This window comes from Megalobrama amblycephala, linkage group LG16, assembly GCF_018812025.1.
Source record: "Megalobrama amblycephala isolate DHTTF-2021 linkage group LG16, ASM1881202v1, whole genome shotgun sequence".
Lineage (NCBI taxonomy): Eukaryota > Metazoa > Chordata > Actinopteri > Cypriniformes > Xenocyprididae > Megalobrama > Megalobrama amblycephala.
In genome coordinates, this window is record NC_063059.1 from 1,707,121 (window position 1) to 1,726,476 (window position 19,356).

General features: G+C 41.1%; 1 protein-coding gene across 1 annotated transcript; it reads right to left on the reverse strand.

Annotated features, from left to right (window-relative positions):
- Nucleotides 1-680: 680 nt before the first annotated feature.
- Nucleotides 681-19,108, reverse strand: LOC125249001 (SH2B adapter protein 2). Its single transcript, XM_048161173.1, has 9 exons — nucleotides 18,841-19,108; nucleotides 11,784-12,678; nucleotides 5,615-5,716; nucleotides 5,377-5,468; nucleotides 4,789-4,889; nucleotides 4,450-4,608; nucleotides 2,049-2,254; nucleotides 1,753-1,924; nucleotides 681-1,218 (listed from the first exon to the last, which is right to left on the reverse strand). Exons 2-9 carry the CDS (start codon nucleotides 12,645-12,647, stop codon nucleotides 938-940), a joined length of 1,977 nt encoding a protein of 658 aa, XP_048017130.1. The 5' UTR covers nucleotides 12,648-12,678; nucleotides 18,841-19,108; the 3' UTR covers nucleotides 681-937.
- Nucleotides 19,109-19,356: the final 248 nt, after the last annotated feature.

A 19,356-nucleotide genomic window follows, 5' to 3' on the forward strand; every position in this document is an offset into this window, starting at 1 on the left:
CAGCATCATTACTCCAGTCTTCAATGTCGACTCCGGTTTGAACAATGTAAGGCTGAACACCGTTACTGACAATCCTCATTTTGGCTGCGTGAGATTCTCCAGCTTTGTTGTTGTTGAGCTGTTAAAGCTCCGCCCTCTTCTGGAAAGGGGGCGGGAGCAGCAGCTCATTTGCATTTAAAGGGACAAACACAAAAATGGTGTGTTTTTGCTCACACCCAAATAGAGGCAAATTTGACAAGCTATAATAAATGATCTGTGGGGGATTTTGAGCTGAAACTTCACAGACACATTCTGGAGACAACAGAGACTATATTATATCTTGTGAAAGGGGCATAATAGGTTCCCTTTAAAGAAATTAATACTTTTATTCAGCAAGAACACATTAAATTAATCAAAAGTGACAGTAAAGACATTTATAATGTTACAAAAGCTTTATATTTCTAATAAATGATGTTGTTTTGAACTTTCTATTCATCAAATAATCCTGAAAGGAAATTGTGCACAACTGTTTTCAACATTGATAATAATCATAAATGTTTCTTGAGCATCAAATCATCATATTAGAATGATTTCTGAAGGATCATGTGACACTGAAGACTGGAGTAATGATGCTGAAAATTCAGCTTTGATCACAGGAATAAATTATAGTTTACTATATATTCACATAGAAAACAGCTGATTTAAATTGTAATAATATTTCACAATTGTTACTGTATTTTTGATCAAATAAATGCAGCACTGGTGAGCAGAAGAGACCTTCTAAAAACATTAAAAAGTCTTACTGACCCCAAACTTCTGACGGCCAGTGTACATACATGAGGTGTATTATCAACATGGTAAATCACACGCATCAACTCAGAGCTCATTCTGACGTGTGTTTGTGGTAATAACGGAGGAGAGTGTCTGATGGAGCAGTAAAAACACTGCACTCTCAGCGTCAGTAGAAGGAGTACTGGTTCTCCACAGCTCTAGTCCGCCGCGAGCCGTCGCTGTCGTGGTAGTCTTCGTTGGCGGCGGCAGGTTCCAGCAGCCTCTCGGCACTGTTGCTGCGGCTGTGGAGGCCTCCTGCGGCCGGCTGGGCCATCGGCGACGAGGACGAGCTGGACGACAGCGCCGTGTCTGACGGAGCGCCGGACAGCTGATGTGTCGACTGGGGCGGTTCTGCCCGACAGACAGCGGTGTCCCGCGGGGGGGCTGGGACATGAGGAGCTGCCACATCTGTGAAGACACACACAGACGAAGAGTCAAATCAAACCACAGAAAGAGCCACAGTCAATGTGAGCTTCAGGAAAGAGTGCTATTAATGCATTTCAAAACAGACAGTCGACAAATGTCAGTCAAAATTTTGTCAAAAAAATAGAGTAAACAAAACATTCAAAACATGCATTTGAAACATTTACTGAACTATATGTAAAAGTTACAGTTTTAGAAATTGTCCTAAATTTAAAAGAATAGCAGAGTTCACTGCAAAACTATAACGATAACAACACAGGGAAACAATATCATTTGAGTCACATTCAGAAAGATTTTCTTTCAAGCTGATGAAGGATAAAAACATTGACAGCCAATCAGAATCCATCCATGTAAAAGAAAATTTTGCATAATAGGTCCCCTTTAAAACAGGATGGATTCTTTATCATTCATCAGCTGGAAATAAATCGCTCTTAAAATGACTCCAACAATATAATTTCTCCGTGCCATTATTGTGTAGTACATATAGGCATCTCTTTTCAGAAGGGTTCTGATGGGTACCTGTGGGAGAGCGCTGGACCTGTACGAATGAGCGCAGTGTGATGTCGGTGGAGCCACCAGACTCCAGAGGGATGGGGTGCGCGTGGAAGTGCCGCAACATGTCGGCCACCGTCTGGAACCACAGGTGATGCACGTGACACTGACCGCTGTCATTCACAGACAACCGCAGGTGCTGCCAAACACACCACACACAAAATCAACAGCAGGCATCAATATCATCAACCAATTAATGACTCCAAATAATTAACCAATCAATGATTTACAACAAATTATACTACTACCACGTGAAGGCTCACCTTGGCTTTGCCCTGGAAGTTGAAGGTGAGGACGTATTCTCCAGGACGTGTCTCGCTCTGACGGATCACAAACAAACCGTGACTGCGTGCACCGCCGGCGAGAACGAGCTGGGCCGCCCGCACCCGCGACAGGGTCCCGTGGAACCATGGGTAACCCGCCAAACTGGCATCTCCTTCCACATCCCTCGGCGTTTCACCTGGACTTCCTAAATGACAGAAGCAATGCGAGGGTGTGTGTTTCAACCGTCATGCTGCCACTTGTTTTTAGACCAAAGACAAAGGTGGGAAAATCAGCTTGCCACTGCCTCCCTAAACCTGCTGGTCTTAAAGGTGCAGTAAGTGATTTTTGGAAAACACTGTTGAAAGTGGATCAGTAGCACTGACTGTGGAGTAACACAACAAACTTCGTAGCCAATCAGCAGTAGGGGCGTGTCTACTCATGATGATGGAGGAGAGAGTGAACCAATCAGCAGTAGGGGCGTGTCCACTCATGATGAGGGAGGAGAGAGTGAACCAATCAGCAGTAGGGGCGTGTCCACCCATGATGAGGGAGGAGAGAGTGAACCAATCAGCAGTAGGGGCGTGTCCACCCATGATGAGGGAGGAGAGAGTAAACCAATCAGCAGTAGGGGTGTGTCTACTCATGATAAGGGAGGAGAGAGTAAACCAATCAGCAGTAGGGGCGTGTCCACTCATGATGAGGGAGGAGAGAGTAAACCAATCAGCAGTAGGGGCGTGTCTACTCATGATGATGGAGGAGTGAACCAATGATGAGGGAGGAAAGAGTGAACCAATCAGCAGTAGGGGCGTGTCTACTCATGATGATGGAGGAGAGAGTGAACCAATCAGCAGTAGGGGCGTGTCTACTCATGATGATGGAGGAGAGAGTGAACCAATGATGAGGGAGGAAAGAGTGAACCAATCAGCAGTAGGGGCGTGTCTACTCATGATGATGGAGGAGAGAGTGAACCAATGATGAGGGAGGAGAGAGTGAACCAATCAGCAGTAGGGGCGTGTCTACTCATGATGAGGGAGGAGAGAGTGAACCAATCAGCAGTAGGGGCGTGTCTACTCATGATGATGGAGGAGAGAGTGAACCAATCAGCAGTAGGGGCGTGTCCACTCATGATGGGGGAGGAGAGAGTGAACCAATCAGCAGTAGGGGCGTGTCCACTCATGATGAGGGAGGAGAGAGTGAACCAATCAGCAGGAGGGACGTGTCCACTCATGATAAGGGAGGAGAGAGTGAACCAATCAGCAGTAGGGGTGTGTCCACTCATGATGGGGGAGGAGAGAGTGAACCAATCAGCAGTAGGGGCGTGTCCACTCATGATGAGGGAGGAGAGAGTGAACCAATCAGCAGTAGGGGCGTGTCCACTCATGATGAGGGAGGAGAGAGTGAACCAATCAGCAGTAGGGGCGTGTCCACTCATGATGAGGGAGGAGAGAGTAAACCAATCAGCAGTAGGGGCGTGTCTACTCATGATAAGGGAGGAGAGAGTAAACCAATCAGCAGTAGGGGCGTGTCCACTCATGATGAGGGAGGAGAGAGTGAACCAATCAGCAGTAGGGGTGTGTCCACTCATGACGAGGGAGGAGAGAGTAAACCAATCAGCAGTAGGGGCGTGTCCACTCATGATGAGGGAGGAGAGAGTGAACCAATCAGCAGTAGGGGCGTGTCCACTCATGATGAGGGAGGAGAGAGTAAACCAATCAGCAGTAGGGGCGTGTCTACTCATGATAAGGGAGGAGAGAGTAAACCAATCAGCAGTAGGGGCGTGTCCACTCATGATGAGGGAGGAGAGAGTGAACCAATCAGCAGTAGGGGTGTGTCCACTCATGACGAGGGAGGAGAGAGTAAACCAATCAGCAGTAGGGGTGTGTCTACTCATGATAAGGGAGGAGAGAGTAAACCAATCAGCAGTAGGGGGCGTGTCCACTCATGATGGGGGAGGAAAGAGAGAGAGCCAATCAGCAGTAGGGAGCACTTCTGCTAGACACTCTTGCATTGCATGTTCGTGCATTTTTGGGGCGGAGCAATGAAGGGATGGGTGTGTTTGTTTGGGTTGATTTTAAATATCAACAACGATTCTGAGAAATCACATACTGCACCTTTAAACCAGGAAACACTAATTATGAAACCACTAATTCAGATATTCCAAAAAAGCTATATTTTCATGTAGTGATATTTGCATGAGGTTATTGATGATATTTCTCCACTCTAGTCGTTCACAGACTGTGTGTACTGCTCTCTAACTAGTAGGTCCTGTGTTTGGAGTGAAGTCTGTATTTCTTTTAAAGAATCCTTTGAGAAGCATCATCCTAATGAATTTTAACAAGTGAAAGTGAATCACTGAATCAAATCACTGTTCAGTGGACTCAACTGGTTGGCACTGTGTACCTGATGCCGGTGTGTCTGTGTTCTGGGCCTCTGGGGACTGCAGGAATCGCTCTAGCGGCACATGTGAGGGGTGCTGGGTGACGGGCAGCTCCTGGCAGTGGGCAGCAGTCAACTGATCCACAGCAATAGAGCACAACCTCTCAGAGCCCCGATGAGAACCTGAACAACACATCCAGAACATGAACACAACTCCTCCTGAGCTTAAGAGCACACAAGAGAAACAGAGCGAACTCATCAGACAGATGGAGTCAGTGTAACAGCTTCTGTCAGGCCTGATGACAGAACACCTCTGAGCTGTATTATAGATTCAGGCTGAGCAGACGTGGCATCATGGCATACCATCACACAGCAGCTCGCAGCTGCAGGAGGACACCAGCGTGAAGTCTTTGGGTGGCTGGACGAGAGCACACGACGCCAGCTCGATGTCATCGCCGCTGTCCCTGAAATACACAGAGAGTCTTCAGCAATAATAAGTGATTAAGTGATCAACAATTGCTGAAAGAGAATTAATTTAACCAAAGACAGTGGTCAAGTGCTCAACTAACACTGATCACCATAATGGCGACTTCAAACAAACTTCAACAACATTTGAACATGTACCATACGAAAGAAATAAAGCCAAACAGGTTTATAATGAGTGAACATGCTGATAATGTTGTTGGAGTTGTTTAAGCATCCTCTGGTGAGATATCATTGGCTGTGTGGCTGCCAATGTGCTGTCAGCTCGTTGCCACAATCAGTCAATGTGTGTCTTGTTTTAGCTTGTGATTGTGTCTTGTGATTCAGTTGAACTGTGGAAATATATTCCCTTTAAATACAGAATTTCTTAGAGTGAGAAAGTAAGAGACAAGCCCAAAATAAAGACATCCATTTTAGCACTGAAGTGAAGGTGTGTCAGGACAGTCTCAGCAGAGGACGGCTGTTTACCCAGGGTCTATACAGTCCTGGATGTCTGCGACCCACGAGTTCTTCTGCAACGAGTCGATGGTTTCCAAAATGTACTCAGCACCATTTTCTACCTGCAACCCACAAGACAACACCACAGTGTGATCTAGATCCAGTAGGCACCATTCTTGCATCTCTCAGAGATCAGTTTTATATATATGATATGTAAATGAGAGTATGAGATGATGGACTATCTAGAATAAGATACGGGTGATGGTACCTTGAGCACAAACGTGTTGTCTTTGTCAGGCATCTCTAGAGGCATGGTGGTCCTCACCTCCACAATAGCAGACAGAGGGACGCTCACTTTGGGTTTAGATGACTACAAGCATAAATCAACACAATCAGTGCCATTATAACACACACATACACTGCCAATATTTTCACTGGCCCTGCCACAAATATGATATATACCCATTTTAACAACATCTTTCTGTATGTGAGAAACAAGTTTCTATTTTTCACTAAATGTTACATTTACAAAAAAACTAACATCTTTTTTTCACACTTTTGCTGAATAAATGAAAAAAAGGAAAAGTGAAGTGAAGCTGATGCACCAAGACTAACACCGTATCCTAAACAGAAGTAATGTGATCAAAGGCATCTTTTCCACATTAATCAGAGTTTTTATCCTAACCAACCAGTTTGAATATCATTTTGCTTGACCTTTACAGTCGTACTGAAAGCGAGAATGGATAATTCAACTCAGATGTTGAAAATAAATTAAAGGAAACAGGAACAAACAAGTGTATTCTATGATAAAGATTTTTTCAGTCACTTAGTGTGTATTTTTAATAATGTTAATAGAATGTAATATTTATGAATTTATGTACTTATCCATTTGATTGCAAGTGCAGTGTGCTTGCAGAGAGACTCCGCCCACACGCTCACTTGATTGGCTGTGATTTGTGATTGGTTTGGTTGCGAGCGCAGTGTGCGTGCAGAGACTCCGCCCACATGTTCTTGTGATTGGCTGTGGCTTTTGATTGATTTTGTTGCGTCTCGTAGTCGTGCCGTGTCTGCTGTGGACAGACACACCAGACGCGACATGACTACGAGACGAAACTGCTTGTCACTGAAATCTGATCGCAGCACTTCTAGTTAGGATCGCATCTATGTTAGCCAGCTACATAACTTTTCCATGGTAATATATTTAATTCTGTACAATTCAACAACAATATCCAAAACGCATATACATGTGCTGGTCATATAATTAGAATATCATCAAAAAGTTTATTTATTTCACTAATTCCATTCAAAAAGTGAAACTTGTATATTATATTCATTCATTACACACAGACTGATATATTTCAAATGTTTATTTCTTTTAATTTTGATGATTATAACTGACAACTAAGGAAAATCCCAAATTCAGTATCTCAGAAAATTAGAATATTGTGAAAATGTTCAATATTGAAGACACCTGGTGCCACACTCTAATCAGCTAATTAACTCAAAACACCTGCAAAGGCCTTTAAATGGTCTCTCAGTCTAGTTCTGTAGGCTACACAATCATGGGGAAGACTGCTGACTTGACAGTTGTCCAAAAGACAACCATTGACACCTTGCACAAGGAGGGCAAGACACAAAAGGTCATTGCAAAAGAGGAAGGAAAAGATGTGGTAGAAAAAAGTGTACAAGCAATAGGGATAACCGCACACTGGAGAGGATTGTGAAACAAAACCCATTAAAAAATGTGGGGGAGATTCACAAAGAGTGGACTGCAGCTGGAGTCAGTGCTTCAAGAACCACTACGCACAGACGTATGCAAGACATGGGTTTCAGCTGTCGCATTCCTTGTGTCAAGCCACTCTTGAACAACAGACAGCGTCAGAAGCGTCTCGCCTGGGCTAAAGATAAAAAGGACTGGACTGCTGCTGAGTGGTCCAAAGTTATGTTCTCTGATGAAAGTAAATTTTGCATTTCCTTTGGACATCAGGGTCCCAGAGTCTGGAGGAAGAAAGGAGAGGCACACAATCCACGTTGCTTGAGGTCCAGTGTAAAGTTTCCACAGTCAGTGATGGTTTGGGGTGCCATGTCATCTGCTGGTGTTGGTCCACTGTGTTTTCTGAGGTCCAAGGTCAATGCAGCCGTATACCAGGAAGTTTTAGAGCACTTCATGCTTCCTGCTGCTGACCAACTTTATGGAGATGCAGATTTCATTTTCCAACAGGACTTGGCACCTGCACACAGTGCCAAAGCTACCAGTACCTGGTTTAAGGACCATGGTATCCCTGTTCTTAATTGGCCAGCAAACTCGCCTGACCTTAACCCCATAGAAAATCTATGGGGTATTGTGAAGAGGAAGATGCGATATGCCAGACCCAACAATGCAGAAGAGCTGAAGGCCACTATCAGAGCAACCTGGGCTCTCATAACACCTGAGCAGTGCCACAGACTGATCGACTCCATGCCACGCTGCATTGCTGCAGTAATTCAGGCAAAAGGAGCCCCAACTAAGTATTGAGTGCTGTACATGCTTATACTTTTCATGTTCATACTTTTCAGTTGGCCAAGATTTCTAAAAGTCCTTTCTTTGTATTGGTCTTAAGTAATATTCTAATTTTCTGAGATACTGAATTTGGGATTTTCCTTAGTTGTCAGTTATAATCATCAAAATTAAAAGAAATAAACATTTGAAATATATCAGTCTGTGTGTAATGAATGAATATAATATACAAGTTTCACTTTTTGAATGGAATTAGTGAAATCAACTTTTTGATGATATTCTAATTATATGACCAGCACCTGTACATGATGAACAAAACGCAGCAGGTCTGTCAACTGGCCCAAAACTCTCTCACAGGCCCGGCACATGCTTACTGTTACAACCAACCAACCATCACATCTAAAACTTCAACGGTTTCTGCCCAACTGCCAGTTTCATCGATTATAAGACAAGGTCTCATTTGTAAGGAAAAAGGATGTTGTTTTGTAAACACTGACTGAACTGGTGAAACTGGTGACTGGAGCTGAGCATGATCTGTATTCTCTGAAAACACACACATCACCAAAATGTATCTGTATCTCACAAACTTCTGACCATTGAGGCGATCTCACTGACAGTCATTATATGCTTTATTTGTTTCTGAGCATTGTGAGCATTCATGAAGGCAGACAGGAGCTTGGCTCAGCTCAAACACAGACCCCATCCGTCTGTTTACATTGTAGTTAGAGAGGATACTTGCTCACCCTCTATTTTTACCCTGTCTTCAGTTTGTTCAGGAAGAGGAAGTCATTAGTGCTGTCTTGAGGGACAAAAATTGCTCTGAGACCAGCATCTCAAAATCTACTCTGAACCAAAACCAAGATGTGGAATGGGATTTTAAGAGGCCAGATCAAGGAAGTGTCTGACTCATTTTAATGCAGAAAACAGTGCTACTAACATATGTGTGGTTCATCTGTTCATTCATGAAGCCATCTTGTGTGTGATAGCAAGCTGGATTAACTCAGTGTGAGAAGAATAAACTCAAACTATTAATAAGTCATAACAACTGTCCTCATGCCAAGAATAATCAAATGTCTCAGTCTTCAAATAACGAACAGTTACCTGACGAATATCACCATCTCAGACGGTCTGCTCGCCGCCTCATGCATACTGCATCAAAACTGGAAAAGCACTTTTGCTAACATTACTCTGCTTCTGGCAGTAATGGCACATGAGGGTTCGCCATCAGCTCTTTTAAAGAAAAACTGTTCTCTACATTTTAAGTTCATCAAATCTTTGTGTTTGTTTTAATATCTTTCAAAGTTTGTTAATTCTTTTCACAGCAGTCTACAACTGTGGTAATCCATGTCAGATAACCCCACACCTGAACAACACATAAGAAAGTCTTTCGGACAGTCTTTTCCTGGTAAAGTGGATGGTTTAGTTAAAGATCTGGCTACATGAGAATACCCTAAAACCAACCAATCCCTAAACCCTAACCCAGTGCTTCTCACATTTATTAGGTGATGCTAAAATTGCTCAAACATCAGCTTTCCAAAATCTTTTTTTTTTTTTTTGGCTTTTTCAAAAGGTTTTTTGGACTTACTAACTTAATGAATAAGTTTGTTTTATAAATGTAAGTTTATTATTATTAAATAAAAATCCTGACAGTTACTCATTCTCATATCTCTGCAAACACATTTGGTGTTTTCATCAATGCTTGATGTGCGTCATTCCAAGCCTTCTGAATTCATTTTAATTGCTTTATATGAAAAAACAAACAAAACGTAATCTAAGTTGTAATCACTCAAAATCATGTGCTCCCTCATTCGAATCGGCCTCATGCATTTTAGAGAACTTCAGAGACAGGAATTCATAAAGGAGAAGAAGAAACTGCACACACAAACCTCATTGGTTCTCACATCTATCTTTAACACAGTATATTGGAATGTGAAAAGTGAAGATTTGAGAATGAGAACAATGAGAAACACTGCATCACAGTATCTTTTCTTCAGCTCTTCTTCTGACTGTAAAGCCTTTCAGGAAATGCTGAGCTCATCACTGGAAATGAACTCCTGGCCTTCCAGGACATTTACCAAACACGCTGCTCGAGTAAGGCTCGCAGTTTGCATCATTAAGGACTGTGCTCACCAGGCTGAACACCTGTTTGTGACACTGCCGTCTGGCAGACGCTATGCTGTAGCAGACAACCAGACTGACGATCATCTTCCAGCCAGACAACTTAACAGCCAGGAGTTCTTCATCTACACTTCATACACTTAGACACTACTTTTAGCATTTACTATTAGGTCTTACTATTTTGCTTGTATTTACTATTCTGTTGACTTAATAGCATGTTACTTTTACTATGCCATTGCCCACCAGTTCTTTTTCACCTGTTATATTATCTCAACCATTCTCATCTAAATTTCTGTTTCTTGAAGGCTAATATGCACCTGTACTGTCATTGTCTGAATCTGAGCCTTGTCACAAACACTTCGATGGCCAGTATACCCAAAGCGAATGACAAATAAGTGACTCTTGACTCACTACCCAAACGTAACCCTACCGCATCCCTACACTCTAACTTTAGGTATAGAAGGCCAGGGTTTGAATGTGGAGGGAGATTAATCATTATGGACTCACTGAAGCTTGAGTCGCCATTGGCTAGTAATTCTTTTACTCGCAAGACTTTTTTAATGGAATGCAAGATCAATGCAAATGAAAAAATTCTACACAAATATAATATAAAATATATATTACAAACACTATTAAAGTCAAGTTTTGTAAACAGTCTGTAATAGAATAAGGTAAAATAATCAAACTACAAACACAACATAAAAGATGCCAATTAAATAAACAGGGCTTTTCAGGTTTTTCAGGGAGATCTAACTGTGTTAGATGTAGATTAGCTACAGAAACTGAATAATCAAATGTGAAATAGCAATGCATTGTCTTCGCTGTATAAATTAAATATAGATGAATCCTTATTAAAGTTACAAAAGTTATTCAGTCAACAGCATTGAGTGATTTTTGCACTGAGTCTGTTGTTTGATTAACCTTAAAAACACAGCAGCAAGAATATTAGGCTGCTGTCACTTTAAGAGATTCAACTTCAACTTACTACGAAAGTGTAAAACTCTCACAGTTCAAAAAGCTTACGCTACGTCCTACACCTTCCCTATTCAACTTACGGAAAAAGCTTGACTGATGCAACGCCATTTTACAGTTTCTTCGTAAGTTGAATACAGAAGGCGGTCTGGCGGAAGCTAGATATTTTACTTGTTATATATGGATATTTTTCTTACACAAATGCATTGCTTTGCTTCAGAAGGCCTTTATTAAGACCGGAGCTGTGTGGAGTATGGTGTTGGGTGGATGTGGATGGATGCACTTTCTTCAGCTCATACTCATTGGTATGACTCACTACCATTATATAGCTTGGATGCGTCAGGATATTTATTAATATAACTCAGATTGTGTTCATCAGAAAGAAGAAAGTCATATACACCTACGATGGCTTGAGGGTGAGTAAATCTTGGGGTAATTTTCATTTGAAAGTGAACTAATCCTTTAAGACAAAACCAACTATGTTTACTCGCCACGACGGGCATTTTGAAATAATGCCCGCAAAAAAAAAATTTTTGCCTCTAACTCAATTACAGGCAACTGAAATCTTACAATTTACTAGACATTGGCAAATAAAAGATATTTTTTAGTCACCTCTCGTGAAATATGTGACTGATTTAATCGCAATGTAGAGGGTTGGCAACTCAAAAAGTAACAATATCTGACAAAAAGATGCCCACTTTGTCCATGCAAATAATAGATCAAGATCTAAGCTATATAAGAATGATCTGGCTTTTCTTCCTCTTATCCACATACTTGCATACTACTGTCAATCACACACACACACACACACACACACACACATCAGAGCTTTATCAGAGCACTCGTCTACCTTTGGTGGAACGTAGAACTCAAGCTGGAACTTCTCTCCAGTGTCCATGTACGTGCCTGCCGTCTTCCTCAGCAGTAACCTGCATTTCTGCCACTGTGCCGCCCCCATACAGTTAGTGTCATCGGCCACCATGTATCTGAGTGCACCCTCCCTCTGGATCTCCAACAGTTCCGCCTTGTGGCCCTGAGAGGCCCGCGGTAGCCGTAGCTTCTGGCTCCAGTGTTCGGACCCCATGGACTCTGCTCCGTTGGTCCTCCTGGAGCTCCCCGAAGGGTCTGGTTCTGGAGAGGCCCTGCGGTGCCAGATCTCCTTCACCCCGTCCACCACGCTCAGACTCATGTTGCGCAGGGAAAAGCCCTTCTTGAAGCGCGCCTTTCGACGCCCCAGCGACACGTCTTCCGAACTTCTGGACTGGCTCACGGTTGCCATCTTGCGGGTGGGCGTTTGCTGTTCCTGTCCGCTGGCTCCACCCCCTCCGCTGTCCATGCTATCCAGAGACTCGCTCGAGGCCCCCACGTCTTTGCGCCGATGGTAGAGGTCGTGGCTGAAGGGCAATGTGCAACTCTGTATTCCCACAAAGGGCACGATGCTGTACTTAGGAGCGGAGGTGTCGCCCGGAGAGCCAAAACCTTGAACCTGGTCGAGGGCGGCAGAGAAGCAGGTCAAGAAGTGTTGCGCAAAGTGTTGCGAAAAGTTGGCGTCAGCACCGGGCGAGTCGTAGCATGGGTTCTCACTAATGAATCGCCGGAATTTGTAGGCAAAATCGGCTGCGGAAGCTCGTGCGTGCAGCTCACAGAACTCCTTCCAATCGGGCAGCGTGCAGGAGGAGTGCTCCGGGCTGCTGGGAGCCCCGTCGCCGTTCATTACTAGGCCATGCCAATGCCACGGCAAACCGCTGAGACACAGACAGAGAGAAAAAGAGAGAGACAGGTCAGCAAATCAGAAAGTGTGAAGTTAAAGTGTCATTCAAACTGGCATGGCCTCTCAAGGCCCGGGTATACTTCATTTTCCCTGTTCCGCTCCGTCTCGAGCGCGCAAGCCTTTCAAAGTATATTTCTTTGGTTGTTAAAGGTGCCCTCGAATGAAAAATTGAATTTATCTTGGCATAGTCAAATAACAAGAGTTCAGTACATGGAAATGACATACAGTGAGTTTCAAACTCCATTGTTTCCTCCTTCTTATATAAATCTCATTTGTTTAAAAGACCTCCGAAGAACAGGCGAATCTCAACATAACACCGACTGTTACGTAACCCAATATTTGCATATGCCAGCCCATGTTCCCAACATTATGAAAGGCATTACACAAGGGCAGCCAGTATTAACGTCTGGATCTGCACAGGTGAATCAACAGACTAGGTAAGCAAGCAAGAACAATAGTGAAAAATGGCAGATGGAGCAATAATAACTGACATGATCCACGATATCATGATATTTTTAGTGATATTTGTAAATTGTCTTTCTAAATGTTTCATTAGCATGTTGCTAATGTACTGTTAAATGTGGTTAAAGTTACCATCGGTTATTACTGTATTCACGGAGACAAGAGCCGTCGCTATTTTCATTATTAAACGCTTGCAGTCTGTATAATTCATAAACACAACTTCATTCTTTATAAATCTCTCCAACAGTGTAGCATTAGCCGTTATGCATGACTTTGTAAAGATCCATTTGAGGGTTATATTAGCTGTGTAAACTTTGTTTATGCACTGTTCAAGGCAAGCGCGAGCTCCGTGGGTGTGTGGAGCACGAGAATTAAAGGGCCAGCAGCCCCTGAATCGGTGAATAGTTAATAATGCCCCAAAATAGGCAGTTAAAAAAAAATCTATGGGGTATTTTGAGCTGACACATTCAGGGGACACCTTAGACTTATATTACATCTTTTTAAAAAAAGTTCTAGGGCACCTTTAACGTGGAAAGATGCGTTCGGTACATGCACACTGTCTAATGGACTTTGTTTTCAAGCGCTCAAGACACTTGCACATGCGCTATTGTAAGCGGACTGTCCACGTGCAGCCCAATTTTTTAAACTGCGTGGATGATCTGTGAACCCTCCTGATGAAGAAAATCATGTCATGCGGACAGTGCGTGGACATGGACGGCCGAAGTATACTTTGGGCTTATGCCTATGGTGTTCATTGGCTGCCCGCGAACAACGTCTACTTTGACCCTCAAACACTGTAGCTGGTTTTGTGTACATGTCGAGAAGATGCTGTTTTCTGCTCTGCAAAAGCAAATTCTCTTTGTAAACACTTTCAAAGCATGAGGATGTGAAGAGTCAGTGGTTAAAATTACCACAGCGATACAACAGCAGAACAACATTTTCATGATTGCTTCTCAAATCTCTGTGAGGTCTAAATGGGATTTACAAAATGCCATTAAAGATAGGATCTATTTAGCCACCTTATTTGGACCAACTTGCTCCTCAGAATCACAGCCTTTAAGTTCAATTAATTACAATTAATGTAAGTCTGTCATTCTTACAGCTCTTGAGTAATGATAAAGGATGGAGCAAGATTTGTTTTACAAGCTTTAATGTTAAATCAGTCATTCATGTTAGTGCTCGGCTAATGTTTGCGCTGTTATTGATACAGTTAATGATACAGTTCTCACATGTGCACCACAATAAATTAGAAATATCACATGGGTTTGTTGATGGACACACACTTATTAATGCTGATGGTGAGGAATTACAGTTGCAACATCTCATAATATACGTCAAACTGAGTATCGTTTCACTGAGAAACTTCCTGCTCAAGTTGTCCTTGAGGTTTGGGTTGAATAACTAGCTCTTCCAATGTTTCTTCATTGGACTCGCGGTTGGATTGATATGGTAAAATTGATGCTATCATTACTGTCTTTACAGTGGTACAATCCCTGAGCTCCAGAAGCCTCTGAAGTTGTAAGTCGTGAAAAGGAGGGATTTACAGAGACTGAAGCATCAGACAAGTTATTTGAGAATCACTGAAAAATGTGGTGATGTGCAATGCATATTATGAGAAAATTAAAGTGTTTTTGGTAAACCAGTTATAGGAGACCTCCTAAACTTTAATACCAGGTGGAACAGGCCACAGCCATCACACCCTTAGCTATCATTAGAGAAAAGCCATCACAAACACATGAGCATCTTTACTATATGCATGAGGGGAATTTTCCATGCGAGCCCATTTATTGTTACATTTGTGTTTAGATCATAATTCACAACAGCAAGAGAAAAAATTTTCATTACATTTTTGCAAGTAGTAGCACTGTTGTCATGGATTGCCATAGCATCAGTTAATATTGGTACACTAGTAAAATGTCACTTTTAAAATGCTTGATAAAAATGAAAATTTTACCTTGTCAAAACATCAGTGAATGAACCCTTAATATGACCATGATCATATAAACATAAGATCTATTATATTGAACATACTGTATGACTGCCAATGCAGGACCGTATTACTGCACACATACACAAAACACATATTCTATCATCTTCAATGCTGAAATATACTTTAATGCAATATTTAAAACAACAACAACATCATGCCGAACCCACCGTACTGCAACGGCATCAACATCCAGACATTACCACACAACACACATGCAACTCTTACACTGCATTGAGTAAATGTTACAACATAAGGAAACACCAGAAGAAGAACACGAAATGTCAGCAGACTGAAGCTGGGTTGTTGACGTGACACAGCATTTCCACTGTCACACATGACAAAAGTGAATATAATTAGTTTGTCATCATTTAAAATGCAGTAACATTTCTTTGTTTTACATGGAGCTGTAAACTGCTTTGTTATTAGATTTTTTACATTTTTGATCCAAATCTCAAAATTGTCCTATGGTGACTGTCTCAAGCATGGTTCGATAAAAGCGTACGATCTTGATACATTTTGTCACTTAAAATGATGTCCTCATATTAAATCAGGCAATTCCACGGACAAATTTAATTATTTGAAGGTCATGTTACTGAAGCCCCCTGTGAAAATCATGACATGTGCACATGGTTAGTCTCAGAACTGCTCAAATATTTCACTTTTTTGGAAGCACTATAAAAGTGTTACGTTGTGTTGTCCTTTGGTGTGACACCCCTAAATTATATTTAAAAATCTATGTTAAACTCCATAATCATGGAAAATTATCCATGATTATGGAGTTTAACATAGATTTTTAATTAAAAAAAGTGCAAATGTTAATGACAGGTTGAATAGCAAGGTCATTAACTGACTCAAAGGGCTGAAACATCCTATGGTGTGACAGATAATGTCCACCAATGTGACAGTAAAGGAGGAAAAAGAGGTCACACCAGAGGACAAGGTCTCTTTAAGAAACATTTTAAATAATTAAATAAGATTGTTCAACTCCTTTTTATTCTTTTTTTTTTGGATCATTTTCAGTGTTCTTAAATGCAATTATAATATTGAATAAAACATTTTTCTGATGTTCTGCAGAAAATGTGTACTGCAATAAAGTGTCATGCAAATAAGCATAAAATGTGATACTACTCGTTTTTGAGAGAAAGAATTGAGGGAGAGGACATGGAAGTATAGGGAGAAAATGAACAGATCCACACAGAAGGGAAAAGATGAATACAATCGAAATGATGCCTTAAAAAAGAGCATCCATATACTTTAAAAATGTGATTTTTAAAAACATTGTTAATGATGTAACAAAATGAAATGTTATTTCTTCTTTAACAAACAAATGAATTACATTAAAAAAGATTTTGGGGTGTTAAAGTTTCAAAGATCTGTCAAGGAGTCACCGCTTTTCTTTCTTCTTTGACACATTCAAAGTGAAATTAAAGCACTTTCATGTAATACCCCTCACTCTATCTTTAATGCAATAACTACCATTTCTGTCGTTTAAAGTGACATAATGTCCTGTGGTGTGACACACATAAAAGAACCGCAGATTTTCATCTCAAAATATCTTAAAATAACAATTGAGTATTGAAGTAGAGGAGATATAATCATCACTCATCATAAATCGGTATAATTTTCAGCAGTTTTGAAAGGACGACAGCAAAGTTTGCCTCGTATTTATTGAAAATGTCCAACAAGTCGTAGGGAAAATATAATGTTTTTCATCATTTCATATTATATATATTGCTGCCACACCATATAGGACACATTTTTATGGTACAGTTCAGTAAAAATGTTCAAAAAACAGTGAAAGAACTGATAAAGTTATTGACCCCACATATTTTCTCAAACATCAGACTTCATAAACTACATGAATAAATGTATTTTTTCTTCAAAAATGGTGTTTTACACCAATGCCAACTACCCAAGATTAACCATAGCATCTGCTCTCAATGTTTGAATGACATCTGTACATTTCTCATGCTAAATAAATGCATATCCCTACTATTGTAATGAGTTTACTGTACCGGCTGGTGAGTGTGTTTCCAACTATGTGATTTATATATAGACAGTAGACACACAATTAGATAAACAAAGAATGACTGTTTTGACACAGACACACAGCGAACAGCGTTTTTCAATCATAAAGCAGAGAATGACACTGACTGCAGACACACACAGACCCTCATCTGTCTAAAATAAGAGCCATTCACATTAAGACACGCGTATTACACTGATATAGTGCAACACAACCAACACTGGCACAGCAAAACAGGCCATGGAAAAAAATCTTCTTGAACTTTAATTTCAAAATATTCATATTTAATTAAAGTCAAATAATTGAAAGAAACTTTATTTCGATGGTCCACTTACTGACTGTAAGTAAATCTGCAACTGCATGTCAACTTATTCTGCTAACCTGAACAATCTACTAATACATGTATTTGCTATATTTACCATATTTGATGTGCACTATGCACATTTGCTGATCCATCTATAGATGTGAATAAAAGCCTTAATTAAATGTCTCTTCAGAAGACTTGAATTTATATTGGTTTATTTGAGTGTTTTAAAGCATCAGAGTCGATTAGGCAAACAGACTGTCAGTGGAGGGACAGAAATCTCTCAGATTTCATTCAAATATAATCATCTGTGCTCTGAAGATGAACAAAAGTCTTATTGAGGGTGAGTAACTTACATCTGTGGGTGAACTACCTCTGTAACATCTCCAGATGATTTAAACTGCCTTATTATTGCCCAAACGGAGGAAAAGAGCATTTCATCCATTAAACTATTTTATTGGTTATTTCTAAGTGTTCCTAATCAATAAAGTGAGCCTAAAAACACACATATGAATGTGAAAATACTTCAATACTCAGTACTCTTTGAGGTTAGGGTTTTGTGAATTTTCTGAAAGAGGAGATTGTGCACACATTCACGCTCATGTTTGACAGAAAACAAGTAATAGAAATGTTTACTTGATATTTAACTGTTGTTGAACTTTGAAAGCACTTTAGGAATAATATGCTGAAGGACCTCAGATGCTGCTGAAAACACAGTAATGCCCCACTTTTTGTTTACATTGATTTTGTTTCTCAAAATTAAGATTTACACACAATTTATTTACAGAAATGACACAATTTCATTCACTCAACATGTGTAATTCTCACACATAGAGAGACCACATTGTTTACTTATACTTGTAATAATTCATTTATATACTTTCAATAATTCAATTCAACCAATTTTTTTTTTTTTTTTTTTTTTTGTGAACTGTGTGTGTATGCGTGTGTGTGTGTGTGTGCGCGCGCGCGCGTGTACAGTGTGCTGCAGTGTTTATGCATTATTTTATCATTTCAGGTTCTCTGTTATTGGGTGGGTGATGCATGATGCTGTGAATCCCAGTGAATGAAGCCGGTGCACGAGGCCTGAATCAATAACACACACACACACACACACACACACAACACTGGACCACCAGAACCAGCGACTGTGACCCATATTACGATTCAATCATCAGTTACTCCACATTAAAGCATATAAACGAACAGTAAACACTAGTAAATGCAGGTAAAGCAGCGCATGATGAATGAGTGCGGAGGGCGTTCATTCAGGACGCGTTCTTCTTGCGTTTCGAACGCGTCCTGTGAACGCGCGGCTCCGGCGCGCTGAATCATCACACGCTTTCTTTCTCACCTCCGTTAAATGCGTCACTGCATCTGATGCCAGTGCTGTTAATCCAGATTGTTGACGAGTCCAGCGCATCGCATCGCTTTATGATCCATCAGTGAGCAGTATAGAGACTGATACATGACGCGCGCGCATCTATTCTCCAGGCAATGCAGCTGCTCTTAAAGGGGAAGTGGCGCCTTTTCTGATTGGTCCATAAATGGGCCACGTCATGAAGTCATCGGTCACTATTGAGTGAAGGTGATTCAGAGCATCCTCCTCCTCTTCCTCCTCCATAATCAGGATGAAAACCTGCTGGGATCAGATCACACGAGTGGATATACACACTGCAGATGAGACACTGGAATACTATATACTACTGTACTGCATACTGTATGATCTCACTATAATACTGTAGTAGTAGAGAAATGTTATGCAGCAATGGATGTCAGTGGTGTCCAAGTCTTCTTGAAAATAAATGTGGTTAATACAGTTTTGTGTACAATGCAATGACTTTTGGCAAGTAGATCTGTTAAAATCACA

What these genes read in the sequence shown, in the direction of transcription:
- LOC125249001 (XM_048161173.1), bottom strand. Translation starts at nt 12,647, where the DNA reads ATGAACGGCGACGGGGCTCCCAGCAGCCCGGAGCACTCCTCCTGCACG. An exon ending in ACAACACGTTTGTGCTCAAG is followed by an intron (nt 5,469 to 5,614) that starts GTACCATCACCC and finishes TGTGGGTTGCAG; the next exon opens with GTAGAAAATGGTGCTGAGTA. An exon ending in GGTCCAGCGCTCTCCCACAG is followed by an intron (nt 1,219 to 1,752) that starts GTACCCATCAGA and finishes GTGTCTTCACAG; the next exon opens with ATGTGGCAGCTCCTCATGTC.